Raw genomic sequence first — 15,289 nt, 5'->3', positions numbered from 1 at the left:
ATGGGGAGACTTTCAGCCCTAGTTTGTGGCTGGAGGAAGAAGAGACCTAAAACTAGACTGCTGCACTGCGCAAGCACGTCAGCTATAACCCCTCATTAAATGAACGTGGCGTGGCGAATAAGAAGGATGACAGCACAGCGCCCTGTGGCAATGCACCGAGCGCACCCGCTGGGGAGAAAAGCACTTGCTCAACACAGACCCTGCACTCTCTGGGAAAGGAAGAAATAGGATATGCATCACATTTTCCAGGCCCTGCACGACCCCTGTGCTTGTAAGGGTGTGTGTGCACCTGCCGAGGACGCCATTCCTCCCCGGGCACGGGCTCTGGCAGGGGCACCACGAGCTGCGGGTGCGTGCACACCCAGGAGTCTCACCTGCGTGCTTTTCTGATGGCACTCCCTGCTTCCAATTTAAAGAAGAGACTGGATCCTGAAGGATCTGGCAGTTTACATGAGATACGGTCCCAAAAATTTATTAATACAAAGTGAAAAATAACTGAGAAGCATTTACCATTTCTCTCTACTGAGTCAATCTCTTAGCTCTTTAATATTTCAGTTTGCAGCATCCCTCAGCCCTCAGGACTTGGTGCGGGGCCAGCTGTAACACGATACACCGGCACAACGTCCTAGCGCTATCTTCCGGCATTACATAAACCTGTGTTTGGGACGGATTCTCATCCGCTGTGAGGCTCCTTTGCACCACTCTGGCAGCAGAAAGGGGCCACGGGAGTACCTTACATGCACACCACCTTTTGAGACTTCTTTCTATTGCCAGAGTGATGTAAAGGCATCCCTAGCTTGAGCCAGAATCCGGCCCTTCGCTTAATGTGTTTAACAAACGAAGCTGCTGTTTGAATCCCAAAGACAGAGAGAGGGTCAGTAACCGAGTGAGCACCAAGCGCTTCTTCCCTTGGCAGTCGGGAATCCACGTTGTTAGAAAGTGGAAATGTATGGGGTATGTTAGCTTCCTAACCACACAAAAAATCTCTCAGAAAACGACTGTTTCCCGTCTTGACTAAGGAGACATTAATTTCGGTGGCATGTGCAGTAATGTTCATTCCGGACCAGCCACAGGTGGTCAATTATTCCTCTGCCTGTTTAGACGAAGCATGTTTATTCCTCATAATGAAAGGTATTAGTACAATACAGAGTTTATTGCTCAATTAGGAGTGACATGCAAAGAGTTACAACCTTTTGTGGAGAATACAGCTAGAAACCAGTTTTTGCAGCTAGAAACCAATTTCTGCAGCTGAATGAAATACCACCCTCCTTCCCATCAGACACACAAAACATACACAACTTAAGAGCCAACCGACAGGTATTTTAGGACCAATATTTAACTAGCCTGTACAACCGAATATTGTATTGTATTGTATATTAATGCTCTAGACTATAATTTTGTTCCTTTCTCTGTTTAAAACATTTTTAATTGGCCATTCAGGCACTCATAAAAAGAGGGAAAAAAAGCACAGAGTTGAATTTTGGTCCTGAGCATAAAGCAAGCTGTGCATTGAGTGGAATTTGAGAATATTGCACACACGCACGCTTTGATCACTTTGATCACTCACTGCTCTGCTTGCTTCAGTTACTATGCATTGCCTGGGCAGTCAAATTGGTTTTAAAGACCTAAAAGTAAACCTCAGAACCTGTTTTCTCCTACTGTGTCAGACAATAATTCATAATAAATGAACTCCTCTGCAAATACCAAGGGTGCTGTTGTTAGTTATTTGGAGTATAACACAGCATTAGATAATAGCTATCCCTTTGCACTTCTAACATTTTAATCTCAATCTCAAATTGCATGCAAAGGCAATTAAATAACAGCATCCCCATTTCAAAGCTGGAGACCAGACATGTGAACACAAAGTTAGTGGATACCTAACTTCAAGCATACAGGCAGTCCCTCTGCTTGAACTGAACGGCTCTATGTGCAAGTTAGACACACGCAGAAATATGCAGTTCAGCTGGTGACTATAGCTATTGAAAATGTAGGTGTCATATGGAAGGTATATATCTAGGTAATGAACAGATACAGGCACATCTAAACGTGGTTTAACCAATCCTAGATCAGCACCTAATTATTTTGAGTAAACCACACTCTACAAGTGCTTGCCTTTCTCTGTTAACTCTCAATGGGACCAGAGAGTCCAGCCCAGATGTCAAATCCTGAGATGCTACAGCTAGGCATGTGAACTGAACCATGTCCTAAACCAAAGGGTGCGGGGGAACTGGGAAGAAATGTGGCACGGGTGAAAGCCAGAGTGAAATGTGGACCTAGCTGAAGCTCAGACTGAAACATCCATTGCCTCACTTTGAGTGCAACCCAGAGCAATGTTTGACCACCCGAATCCCACGGGAGTGTTATCCTGAGGGATATCAAGCACAAGGAGATGTGCACGGTCCTTAAAAAGAGAAGTAACCTCCAGCATGGTGAAGGCTTCACTGAAGTTGTTAATGCTAGTTTGGTGCAAGGCGTACAGCATGGAAATAATTCAGATTGCTATGAGCAAAACGGACCCTGCTTGTAAAGAACAGCTGTGCTCAAGATATTGCTGCACACTGATCTGCATGTACACCCACCTGAAAGACCCCAGTCTGCAAATGAAAGCGTGAACAAGAAAACTTTGTGTAGGGAAACAGACACTTCTTCCCAGAGAGAGACAACAGCATATCGAAATCACACTATGCAAGACAACATTTATAAAAATGTTGACAGATATCATCTCCCATTTGACTTATGGAGCCATCAAAAGCTCACTTCCATGGAGCATTTTTGGACCCTTTTGACTAAATCGCCAATTTAGAATCTGTCAGACTTCATTATGCAGATTAAGAGTCTCTCCTTGGTTTCATTTGTTATGCATTAATAAGAGAGCATTGGTGACTGTATCCTCTCACACAACCAAAGCCTTTCTGCCATTACATAGTAAATTTTGTTCTTTCTAGCGTTCGGAAAAAAAACCCAACACAACAGCAACACGGCTTAGTTGCTATGCAAAGACTTAGAGTCACTGCATAGGGATCAGTTCCAGAGTTTGGTTTGATTCGAAGCAAGCCAGGCAAATTATGCCTGGATGTGATCTGACGAGGTTTTCCTGCTTGCTTTTTTCTCTCGTCTACAGGTGAAGCGTCTGCTCAGACCAGACCGGCCCCGGGATCCCCACAACCCTGTGCGATCCCCATGCGCCTTTACTGCCTTCCAGCTCGATGCCTGGTGCAGTTAAAATACTCAGTACCAACAGGCAGATTTATTATGAATGCTGGTAGGGATCTTTTTTCTCTCTCATTGACTAGATGTGACTCAAAAAAGTTAATGGTAATTGCTCTCATCTTCATTTAGCAATGAGAGAGAGAGAGAAATGGGAGCAATTTGCAGATCTGAGAACAGGTCATTACAGGTGTGTTATATTAGTGTATTCATGAGCCCCCTGGGACAGCCATGCTGCGATATCCAATAACTTTCTTAATGTGTAATTACACACCATTGGACTATAATTGATTAATTGAAAAGAGAATGTAGGCAGATGCTAGGCCAAGGCTGCTGCTGCTCATTAAATGAATATGTCCTTGCTTCTTTTTAATAAGTTAAGTGAACTACTCAAAAGCAATTAAGTGAGAACTGAAATTCATTAGATTTTAAGTAATTATTGGTATTAACTTCTATAATAAAATGCAGGATTTATATTTTGGGGTTTTTTTTCCCATCCCGAAAGCAATATAATACATGTCCACCGCTGTGATATAAAAAAGGTGTCTGCTACAGAGAGCAGTGAGCAGTTAGATGTGCGCTCCTTGCAGACAGATCTTCTTTGGTGTGCCTTCAGATAACTGCGTGGCATTAATCTGCCTTCTTGGGACATCATTCCTGGAAGCCCTGCACAGTCCTAGAGATTCCCAAAAAGAGGGTGGCACACACTCAGTATCCCAGAGCACCCCTGAGCCTCCCTGCAGTCCAGCTGAATGGTGGCCAGGCTCTTCCCAACCCTCCTTCCCACGGGCTGGATCTTAACTCAGAGAAATCAAAAGAGCACAGGCTCCTGATTTTCAAAATACCACTCTCTTACCGCTGCACGTTGGCTCTTAAAACAGGTCAAAGCCTTCAAACTCTTTTTCTTTTTAATAGGGAGGACAACGCACACAGCAAGATGAGGCATGAGGCAACTGCATTGCTCCAGAGAGTCCCACTGGTCTATGTAGGCGTCTTTTCAGACCTGACCAAACCCGTTCTCATTCACACCCTGCATGGGTGAGAGCCAGGGTCAGAGGTGCAAAAGGACCTGAGCACCAGGGGACGAAAGCCAGTTTTATGGCCTGAGCCTGTGCTGCAGGGACGGCCGTGGCGAGATGCGGGGCGAGGGACGGCTCCTCCCAGGTAGCTGCCAGGGTGCCCCGCGGGCCCTACCGAGTCATCTGCATCTCCGGCACAGACCCCGAGAAGAAAATATTTATGGCTCTGGGTGATGACTTTGGAAATTTTATTTCCAATTTACGTGGAAGGAAATCCGATGAATTTCATTTCACCGCACTTCACTTCCTTTGGAACAAGGCATATCTTTATTCTTTAACGTTCTATAAAAACTGTCTGAATTTTATTTAAATTGGTTATGAATGCCAGTTTCATAAAGCAAAGCCACGATTCACAACTAGTTTTCTTTCCAAGGGATACAAACCTGATTTTTTTTTTTTTTTCCAGTTTTATAGAGGTTTGGGTGGGGGGATGACTGACCATTTTTTTCAGGCTTTCTTACTTTAAAATTTCTTGAAATCTTTATTAAGAAGTAGCCTGCTAAAAAATGCATTTTCAGCTAATGGTTTCTTAACTTTTTACTTGTTTAAATTCCTGGTCAATAAAAAGATTAGTATTTTTTAAATTGTTTTTGAAAAAGCAATTTTTCAACAAGAACATGTCTAATATGAAAATTATAACTTCAGTAAACATCAAATGAGGAAAGCAAAGAGTAAAAATAGAGTAATACAACACAGTATTGCAGTGAGGAAAAATTAAGGTTGGAGAAATTATTCAGAGGTCACCAGTAATTGCACATTTATTAATAAAAATTTTAATGCTTGTTCTGGGAAGGAAGATGACAGAATTGGAGCTGTAATGGGATTTTAATTATTTTCCTTTTTAACAAATGCATTTTGCTTCTCTTTCAAAATAATAACAGTGATGTTAAAAATTAGAAAACATGCCTCCTTCTGGGGAAAGGCAGGCTTGTGCTCACAAAGTGTCAAGTGTCACATCCTAAAATAATGCTCCTGTATTGGTATGAGGGAAAATGCTAAACTAGAGACACTGGGGCGAAGTTGCTTGCTATTTCTAGCGTACCCGAGGCCAGTGCTGCGGGAAAGGGGATATGACTCGCTCCTGGCTCTGGGAGGCCAAACACCCACCGTCGGTAGCCATGGTCTTGCCCAAATCTGTCCCGTTCCCATTGTCCATCTTCCTGTGTCACCCGCTGTCACACCTTTTATTCCATCTCTTTAGCTCCCTGAATCGTCTTTCTTAATTCTGTTCACCGGACCAAAAAGGCGGTGATTATGTGGAGCTACCGGGGGTACCAGCCTGCTTGTGCGGGAAGCCGCATCCCTGGCCACGGGGGAGCTTCGTTCCTTTTATCCCCATCTCCTTCCCTTCCTTCTCCCCGCTCCCCATGCTCCTGGAGATTTTATACCTTGTATTTTACGTGTCGCTGGGAACTGGCAGAGACTTACTCTCCTCGCTGCTCTCAAGGGTTACTGGTACTCCCCTGCCCACCTCCGCGGGAGGCGCGGGCAATCCCTCGCCCTCCTTAACGCTGTAGGTCATGGTCACTCGCTGACCCCGAGTACAGAAGGAGTGAGGTTTGGGTCTTATTTCCAGTAGAGCTGCTGTATCAGACTTGCTATGACAGGCTTGTATTTTCTATAATCTCCTACAGCTGGTCTCTGATTGCAGCCTTCAGCTTAAATATTATTAATAAAAATAATGTTTTCTACACTTCAAATTGGCTGTTAGCCGGCCTACAGCAACTTTTGGTCAGAGAGGGGGAAGACGTCTCAAAGCAGTCATTCATCTTTCCTTGTCTGCAGAATACAGGGTGTCATTCAGAGCCCACCTAAAGTTAACGGGAGGGATCCTATTGATTTCACTGGGCTTTGGGTCAGAGGTTGTGGAGTCCTAAACATGGTGTGAGTCAAGAAAAAAAGAAAAAAAGCATATTTCTTTAGGAGGATGGTGGTGCAGGGGAACAGAAGGCCTGAAAGACCAAGGAAGTCTCTCAAGACCCTCGAGGTCTGCTGCGGCCCCAGGAACAGGACCCAAGCCTCCCAAGTCCAGCCCATGCTGCCGTAATGTGAGCAATGTCCTTCACTTCCACTACGGGGTAGAAAAAAATATAATTAAAAAGCAGGGCAAGAAGGACACAGCCCGTGCGCCGGGCAAGACAGTGGACGCATTTGTTCTAAACCAGTAAATAGATCTGTGTAGACAGGCGTAGAGCCTATCATTTCCCAGGGACGGCATATCGCAGGGCGGCTGGCAGGCTGCAGCTCTGTACGTGGTCCTGCATTATCCCGGCGAGATGCCTATCAGGCATCCCGTGGGTGCCTACCTGTGCAGGCAGGCAGCGGGCAGGGAGGGTCAGACGGAGCCGGGTGTTGGGGCTCCCCTCACCCCCCTGGGGCTGCAAATCTGCCCGTGGGCTGAGCACTGCCTTTTTTCAGCACATTGACCCAGCGCCCGTGGACTTCAACAGCCTTTAGGAGCGTGCGTGAGGTCAACACCATATAGCCCTTCGTTCAGCCTGGCAGCAATTAAGGACCAAAAAGACTTTACAATAATTTTGCCTGGTTTGTTGCCTTTGCTTGAAAAGAAACAGAATGCAATTTTTTTGGTGGGGTTTTGGGGAGGCTCTTTTTAAAATATTCTGCTATAACTCATGAACAATTTAGTTTTTGAAAATGAAATGTTACAGGCGATTAGTCTACAATATGACCTAAGCCTCGCTGTTATTTCAGTCACAAGAAAGGTTGAATTTCATGTGGCCAAGATTACTGAGGTTTTAAGAACATCAGTATCAATTCACTGCTAGAATTGCTTTTCTCAATATTTTTTGTTCCAGAGGCATAACTGCCATTCTGACAGCTCTCTGTGCCTGATCCAAAGTCCTTGAAACCAACGGCGGGCTCTCCGTCGGCTGGTATGGGTTTTGCACGGCCATTTGCTCGAATCACTACGTACACCACGATGCAGCTGATGGAGCAGTACCAGTTGCTCTCAGACCGCGGTGGAAAACTGAGCAAGAAACTGATGAAATCCATTGGTAAATCACCAAAAAGTAGCACCGGCGGTGAGACGCAGCAAGCTTCGAGTGATGCTGAAACAGAGGTAGGCACCGCCGTGGAGGTTTTAACTTTTGGCAGGCTTGGTACCAGTAGTTCTACGACCTGGAGCTCCACAGGGTGTCACAGGTCTCGTCCCCCTCTCCCCTCCCGCCTCTCCAGGGTGGCAAAATCGCCTCCTGACTGCAAGGTCGGTAGCTTAAAGGCTGGATGTGGCCCTGTATCCCTCAGAGCTGCTGGGCGGCAGTCCCGCTCCAGCTTTCTGGCCAAAAGCTTTGTGCATCCCAAAGCCTGGGCCAGGATGAAGGAAGGGCTCTCGCTCTGCCAGTCTGCGCCGAACTGGGTGAAGGGCAGGCCAGGGAGAGCTGCAAGGGGAAGAGCCTTTGCTTTCTCTCTCTGCTAAGAATAAGAAGGCAGCATGGGAGACAAAAAGGGTGAAAAGGCAAGAGAGGGGATGAGCAAAGCTATCTATCCCAGCTCAGTCCTCCTTTGAAGGCGCTGTGATTCTAAATGGACTGAGAGGTATTTTCTTTTAACACTGAAGCACTATCAGGGACAGGTTTTGGTTGACACTGGGGCACAGGAAACAGGTCAGGTACCTTAAAAGAAAAGCATTCAAACCTCACTTTCTGAAATGGAAACTCTCATGGCCTCCAGAGGATACCGATATGCGTATTTACATTTAACTTGCCTACGACTACAAAACCTACTGGCCTCATCTGATCACAAATATTCTCAGTGCTTTCTAAAATCAATCTTGTAGGTATGAAATCTTTCCCAGATTCCAGTACCGTAACGCTGAGGTTAACCTGCCTGCATCCTTGCTGCCCTGTCCGGATGCCCCACGTGTGCCACGTGTGTCCTGACCCTGCCTCTAGTGCTGGGACAGCAGAGCAAAGCGACATGGCTTCAAGCAAAGCATCAGCTGTAGCTCCGGCTCCTCTCAGCCTTGCCACACCTTCCCCCAAAGGCCTTTGGCTTGTAGGAGAAGGTTTTGCACTTCGTGTTTCAATTGTAGATGTGTTTTCAGAGCTTTCTCTGCCTCTATTTGTTAGTGATTAAAGATAACTGGATGTAGGTGAGTTTGCATTAAATCCAATAACAAGCATGTTTTTTGTCTTCTACATCACAGCTTCCAAGCACCAGGACTACCTTATAATTCATCGCAAACTTGACTCACGATTTTATCCTCCCAGAGCAGAACTACTAGGAACAGACTTTTTGATTTCAAAGAGAAAAAGATCATGATTTTACTGCAGGAAAAATGTGGATCGCAGCTGGGTGTGGGACTGGAAATTATTTTTTTTCAGGGTGTTTATGTTTTGTTTGCTTATTTGTTTGCTTTACATATAATCCCATAGCAGTAGGTGGTACTTAGATCACCTCCATAAACAAATGATCTGGAAAGCAACCTGGCGTTTAATTTCCTTAACCCATCAAACCCTCCTTTGCTCATACAGCAGTGTGCCAATCTGAAATCTTGACTCAATATTCTGGGTAACCGGGACGAACTGTTGGTTTTTCTTTCCCACTTTTGTTAAAAGGCATCCAAGCATGGCTCTTCCTACCCTGACTAACCTGGGTAGGTGCCAGATGGATTTTTCCTTTCTCTAGGCAATGGCTCAGGAATTTCAGCCAGCTAGAGCCAGGGATCTGGGCTTTTCACTGGCCTTTTCACTCCAGCCTACCCTTTCTCCGCAGTTAATCGCATCCCTCTTCCCCACATCCACTCTTAGCTGGACTGTACCGCTCCTTGACAATCAGCTTCCAGAGGACTACATTCTGCCTTTTCCTTCTCGAAACAAAGAGATGCGCCTGAAAGAAAAGCTTCCAGCCACTCGTGGAATCAGAAATTAAAATCCTGAGGCAGCGCCTATGGGAGAAGAGTGGACAGCTGGCCAAGACAGCATGCTGGCCTGGCTCTTTAAAAATGAATTTGTTTTATGTAGTTCCCAGTACTTATCATGGGTAGCTAAACTTAAGAAAATATGATTCTCAAAAATACTGAAAAGTTCACAAAGAAAATTTGACACCCTCATCTTAACCGCTTTGTTTTCTGTGCTGTACAACAAACGGCACGACACAACGTATCCGGAATTAGCGCGGGAAATGAATACCTTAACCTAATCCTGTAACTGCACAATGGCTTTCTACACCAACCAAAACCTTTAATTGTCACTGCTTTTCTTAATGCGCAGAACTACTGCCAGCACTTCAGGGGTTTCTTCTGCCTAAATTATACCTCTTTCTTCCTCCTCTTTCCTATCAAGCTCTCTCTATCAAAAAACCCCCCACCAAACCCAAGTAGCTGAGTTGTACCTGCCACCCAAACTATCTCCTCTTCTGAGGAGTTAGCAATGAAGACAGCATACAATTTGTAATCCTCCATGTTACTATGCTTTCAGTTCCCTCCAGGTACTGAGGAGTTAAAGCTCGCCGTGCGTGCCTGTGACCTGGGATGTTAAGATTCAGCCGGTGTAGCGCGGCTCTTGCGGGAGAGCCCTGGCACGCAGACCCAGCAGCATCGCCCCAGCCCCTGGATCCTGCCTGGCAGCACCCTCCCAGCACGAGCATTTCTCAAACACAGGAGCCTGCGCTTGCCGGAACAAACCTTGCTGGAAAATGGCAGCTGAACCCTAAAGCAAAGAAAGCACTTTTGAGCCAAAGCCTCCAATTTCACCTGACAGGCTATTACAGTACTTACTCTCAACTGCACTGAGAAAACGCCAAGGATTTCCTGACTCTCAAAAGCATAAACAAGTTTCAGTTTCTCTTTCATTTAAAAAAATCTCAGCTTTTCACTTGGCCAGCATCTGACTTGCACTGTTAGACTCTGGGTAAGTTTTTACCGTTGGGAAAATATTTTTTTAGAGGAAGCAGCTGTCCCCACTTCTTTAATCTTTTTTTCCCCTCTCCCCTTCCAAGGAGACAATTCCTATCACAAACGTAGGAATACTGACTAGCCTTTAGGAGAAAGATGCCATCTTAATTCCCAGTTCCTATGAAATTCGCTTTACTCTCGAGCACATTTTAATATAGCATTGTTTCCCAAAAAGTAAAAATATAGAAGGAAAACCACTACCTCTCTGTGAAACACGTAGCATCTTTGACAAATAACACTAGTCCCACGTACCCCCCCCCCCAAGCCTAGGCTCAATATCATATTTGCACTGAAACTTCCTAAAATACATCTTTAAATATAGCAGAGGTACATATTCATTATTTGTCTACATTTTTAACATACAAATTCAGTACAGATTACATCCCTGCCAATTTTGTTTCCAATAGCATAGGAAAAATAAAACTATGACAAATTGCTTTTATTACTTCCTTAAACAAGAACTGAAACTTGTCCAGAAAAGCACATGAAAGACTAACTTGGAAGACTTGAGCTTTTGCCAGGTACAGGAGTGATATAATAAAGCAAAAACTTAAATGCATATTAATAGAGGAATAATTAACTGGGCATTAAAAGAATGCTTGATTTTAATAGCACAAAGGGCGTTAATCGGTTCATTGATTACTTGCACTAAAAAGAAAGCAGATTTTCAATTGAAATAATACATGACATTTTATATTGTGTCATCTCCCAACTCTAGTCCTGAATTCCTCCAACACCAAGAAGCCCTGCTGACTTCAGGGGCATCTTGGTGTGCTATGATGGCTCGTCAGGCCGGATTTGACCAGTGGCACAGTAATTAAGCATGGCCTTGAAGAAACAGTTTCACTTATTTGGCACAAGAATTGTGACTGCACCGGGGAATCGCTTTTTGTGTTTGTCTATTTTCCTCTCCTTAGGACGTAACCCTGCTGCCCCTGAAACCAGCAGGAACTTTGCAAGGGGTTTAAGAGGAAGCCAGATCAGGTCTCATGGGTCACATTGCTTTTGGCTGGGGAGAATTATACTGGGAACAAACTGACCCTTCTGAGTGACACCTGTGGCTCTAAAAAGCATTGCCGGGAGCGGGGACTGGCCACCACCCCTGGGCTGCTGCCCTCCAGTTTGGGCTTCTCTCATCAACTGCCTGAATCTGGGGGCCGGCTTCCGCACTGGGTTACGCCCTCGACTTTGCTGGAAATTGCACCAGGGATATACCAAGATTAGGGTTTGGACCTGCATCCTCTACGGGGGGAGGCAGACACGGGTTTTAATGCAGAGGAAACGCAGCTTGCTCCTCTACCGCCACCCGCCTCTTCTATAGTTATAATGAGAAAAAAAGTGGTGTTGTTTCCAAATATAATCCCGTGTTCTGACTCTCCACAAATACGTCCATTTAGCCAAACAATACATTTTACTTAAGTACGGCTGAGAAGAGAGGTGAATGTGAGGGAGAGATCTACCAATTCATCTGAAACTCCCTTTTCAAAAGCCATGCCTGAATCTCTCTTAAATGTGCTACAATTCATTCTCTGTTTACTTTAGGCAAACAGAAAAACTCATCGTGGAGCACTCATTTTCGCAAGCTAATCAAGAACATTAGGTCCCAACAGATTCATTTAATAGAAATATAATAGGCATCCCTGCTTGCTTTTAATCTTGCCTAGCTGCAAATGCTAAAATGAACAGCGAATTAACCCTGCCTTGGAACAGAGATCCTTTCACAGCTGATACCATCTCTCTTATGGCTTGTAAACACTCCAGGCTCCCTGTATGTGCTTTCCTGGCTTTCGCTCTTTCCCCGGAGGAGAGGAGAGGAGAGGAGAGGAGAGGAGAGGAGAGGAGAGGAGAGGAGAGGAGAGGAGAGGAGAGGAGAGGAGAGGAGAGGAGAGGAGAGGAGAGGAGAGGAGAGGAGAGGAGAGGAGAGGAGAGGAGAGGAGAGGAGAGGAGAGGAGAGGAGAGGAGAGGAGAGGATGCTCCCGACTGCATGCAGCTAGGAAGGGGAGGAAGAGGTGAGCTCTAAAGGGAGTACTGCGTGTCAGCAGAACAAAACGCGGTGCTGCTGCCCAAAAACAAGGCAGAGCTAAAAGGTGGATGGGAGAGTGAGTTTTGGGGCACCTCGGGGTGGGGTGGGGGTGTTCGTGCATCACCAGTCGCTCCCTGCGTGGCTCTCCCTGAATTACCGTGCGAGACAAGGTAGTACGACAAGGCCATTCACGTGCTGTCATCAAATATAAGAGATTTTTCAAGCAATTTGAGATCTTAAATTGTTCACGGATAGCAGAACTAGCATTAGAACGCTAAACAGGAAAAAAAAAAACCTATCATATTTCATAATGTATGTCATAATGAACAAAAGCCTTTCAAAAAAAAAAAAACGGTTTTCACTGTGCTAAAGTAACAATCTAGACTTGTTGTAAGTATGTTATTCTTACAAGTAGTTCGCAGTTATTCTTGAAGGCAAGTCTTGGAGTTTCCTTAGCATAGTGCTGCTGGGGAAAATTTTCAGCATGTCCATCTTCATCTCTAGCCTGAAGGGAAATATAATGGCCTATTTAGGGACTTACAAATAATGGAAGGAAAAAAAAATAGCTAAAAGCATAACAGCTCAGATCATTAAAACAGACGGGAATCCCAAAACACAACATTATTAAAAAGTTTCTTTAAATACGCAGTACACCTTTTAGATATGAGAACTTGGGATGCTGTTTTCTTACATAGCTTAGGTTGAACATGCAAATTCATTGTGGTGTAATAATTAGAACAACAAAAGACAAACCCAAAATGAAATATTTGAGCTGGAAACTGTGAGTAACTCAGGGTTTCAATTTACTCCATTGCATTTTTCAGGATTACATTACATACGTACTCGTTTAAACTTTTTGACATGCTTAAGCAATCCCTAGATAATGTACTTGTATTTTCAGTTCAACAGCAAGGCCAAAAAAAAGTTTTCATACTCATAATTTACATGTAATACTATTATAGATAAATGGATTCCCCCTCCATGTTTAAGTGAAGCTTTGAAAGGAGCAATCATCTAGCGAGAACAATGATCCTTCAGTCAAATGCGGTCAAAATATTTAATGACAAAGATGCATTAAAAGTTACCGGTTATTTGGAACTATGCTGTTAATTAAGAAAGCTGAAGTTTAAATGGAGACATTACCAGAGCCCATTAGCAATCCTGCTTGCAGATAGTATTTTTCCCTTCTCATCTACAGCATTTTCTGCTTTCCAGTTAAAGCAAAAGGGAGAAGCAGGTGAAAGGAGGAGTGTCAGCAATACACTCATTACACTGTTCATTTGGGTGACACTTGCACTCCGTTCCGCTCCATCTCATCTGATCCCTGACTGTTCGCTCTCTCCCTCTCACAGCCTCCCGAAATTCACAGCTGAGCTGTCTCCCTCACATATGGCTTGCATATAATTATGCACATTCCATTTTACACTGCATTAAAATGATGAGCTCCTGGCTCCCTGCCAACCTATTTAAATCAGCCCCTGCCCAAAGAAGCCGGGGAGAGGAGGAGGGCGGCGGGGGGGGGGGCGGAGGGGGGGGTTTTGTGACCAGAGAGGGGGGCGAGGGGAGCGGGCAGAGGCAATGGGGCGAGGAGCAGGTAGCGCCGCTCCCCGTCTCTCCAGCTGCCCCGCGTGTCCCCCCCACCCCAGGACGGGGGGGTGTGGGGATGCCCGGGTGCAACGCACGCGCACCTCGGCGGCTGCGGCAGCGCTGGCATATCGTTCCCCCCTCGCGCGGCGTGAACTGCCTGTCATCGTGTGTCACACTCCCAGGCTTTTCCAGCGTTGGCATTTATGAAAGATATTTACACCTTGTAGGCTCTGCGGTTTGTTTGCCTTCAAATAGGCGTCTGCCTCTCCCCGGGGAGATGGGGTGGGAAAGGGGAGCCGTGGGTTAACAGCACCGGGGAGTTTTAGGAAAACACGAAGGGGTTGTACCTCATTGAAAGCCCAGTGACTCCAGCGGGCTTCGACTTGGGCTGCTGCTTGTCAGCCATGGGGCATGAACAAACTCTGCCTGACAGAAAATACCATTTTTAAAAGAGCAAAGTTTGTCCAAAAGTATGTTTTGAGTAGTACCTACAATTGATGATTATTACAAGAAGCGGGAAGTGGGAAACGAGTTTATTCTGTAAGTTTCCTAGCAGTTTATAGGTATTTTCTTTCACTGCCCTCAATAGCTGCAGGGTGGAAAATGTTTAAAATTTTTCCTTCAAACCACAAGGAAGAGGCAGAGCATTCCTGAGCACCTGAAATCACTTTTACGTTGACAAAGGTTTAAATGTATTCTTCTAATTATTAGTTTGAAACTGAAACCTCTCTCACACGATAAATCTACCTCCCACGCTGTGTGGAACACAATGTCCAAATTTGACCATGTTTTGTAAAAAAACCAAACAACCCTCAATTCTCATTTTGAAAACAAACTTTTTCCTTTCCTCTCCCCCATGAAGGAATACAGGCAACCCACTGAAGCTCTTCCAGGTCATCTAGAAGACAACTGGGGGACGAATGCCTTGCACAAACAGAAATGGACCTGTCAGCTCAGGATCACAGGTGCCAACGGGACGCTCAGTGACAGAGAAGTAGCGAGACGTTGCGTGGGGCACAGGTGTTATGTAGGGCTCTGAATGCTATCGGTGCCCCCAGACCCCTGAAATTGTATCTTGGCACTATTCTAGACATTGTGCACGTGACGGCTGGCACATTGTAACCTGCCAGTGACCCTTTGGAGCATTATCCTGGTGCACGCACACACCTTGTAAAATGAAATGGATATCAGGGTGTTTGTAGTGCATGTGTCAAAATACAGAGACAGACCCGCTTACCAGAATTGCCAGTCACACAAAGGTTAGTCGCCCCTGCTGATGGCAATGTGCCCCCCCCCGCCCCCCCGGCACTGATCCAAACCTTATTTAACTTTGGACGTCACCAAAATTTCCTAGTCTCAAAATCAGTTTAGCTACATACTGCTATAATTTATTCAGGCAGCAGAAGTATACCTAGTTTAGCTAGCTGGTTTCCATTGTAAAAAATACCTATTCTCAGCAGTCAGGGCTAATTCTCC

At 45.2% G+C, this 15,289-nt stretch overlaps 1 protein-coding gene across 1 annotated transcript in view; it reads right to left on the bottom strand.

Moving 5' to 3' along the window:
* The window catches only part of SOBP (sine oculis binding protein homolog), a 102,457-nt gene that overhangs the window by 23,481 nt on the left and 63,687 nt on the right, over window positions 1-15,289 (bottom strand). Inside the window, exon 5 of the mRNA XM_054820211.1 lies at window positions 12,636-12,731. Coding sequence (XP_054676186.1) covers window positions 12,636-12,731 — 96 coding nt within the window. The remainder of the gene's footprint in view (window positions 1-12,635; window positions 12,732-15,289) is intronic.

Source organism: Grus americana, chromosome 3 (assembly GCF_028858705.1).
Source record: "Grus americana isolate bGruAme1 chromosome 3, bGruAme1.mat, whole genome shotgun sequence".
NCBI lineage: Eukaryota > Metazoa > Chordata > Aves > Gruiformes > Gruidae > Grus > Grus americana.
Note: the sequence above shows the minus strand (reverse complement) of the source record. Positions and strands in the feature narration are given on the sequence as shown.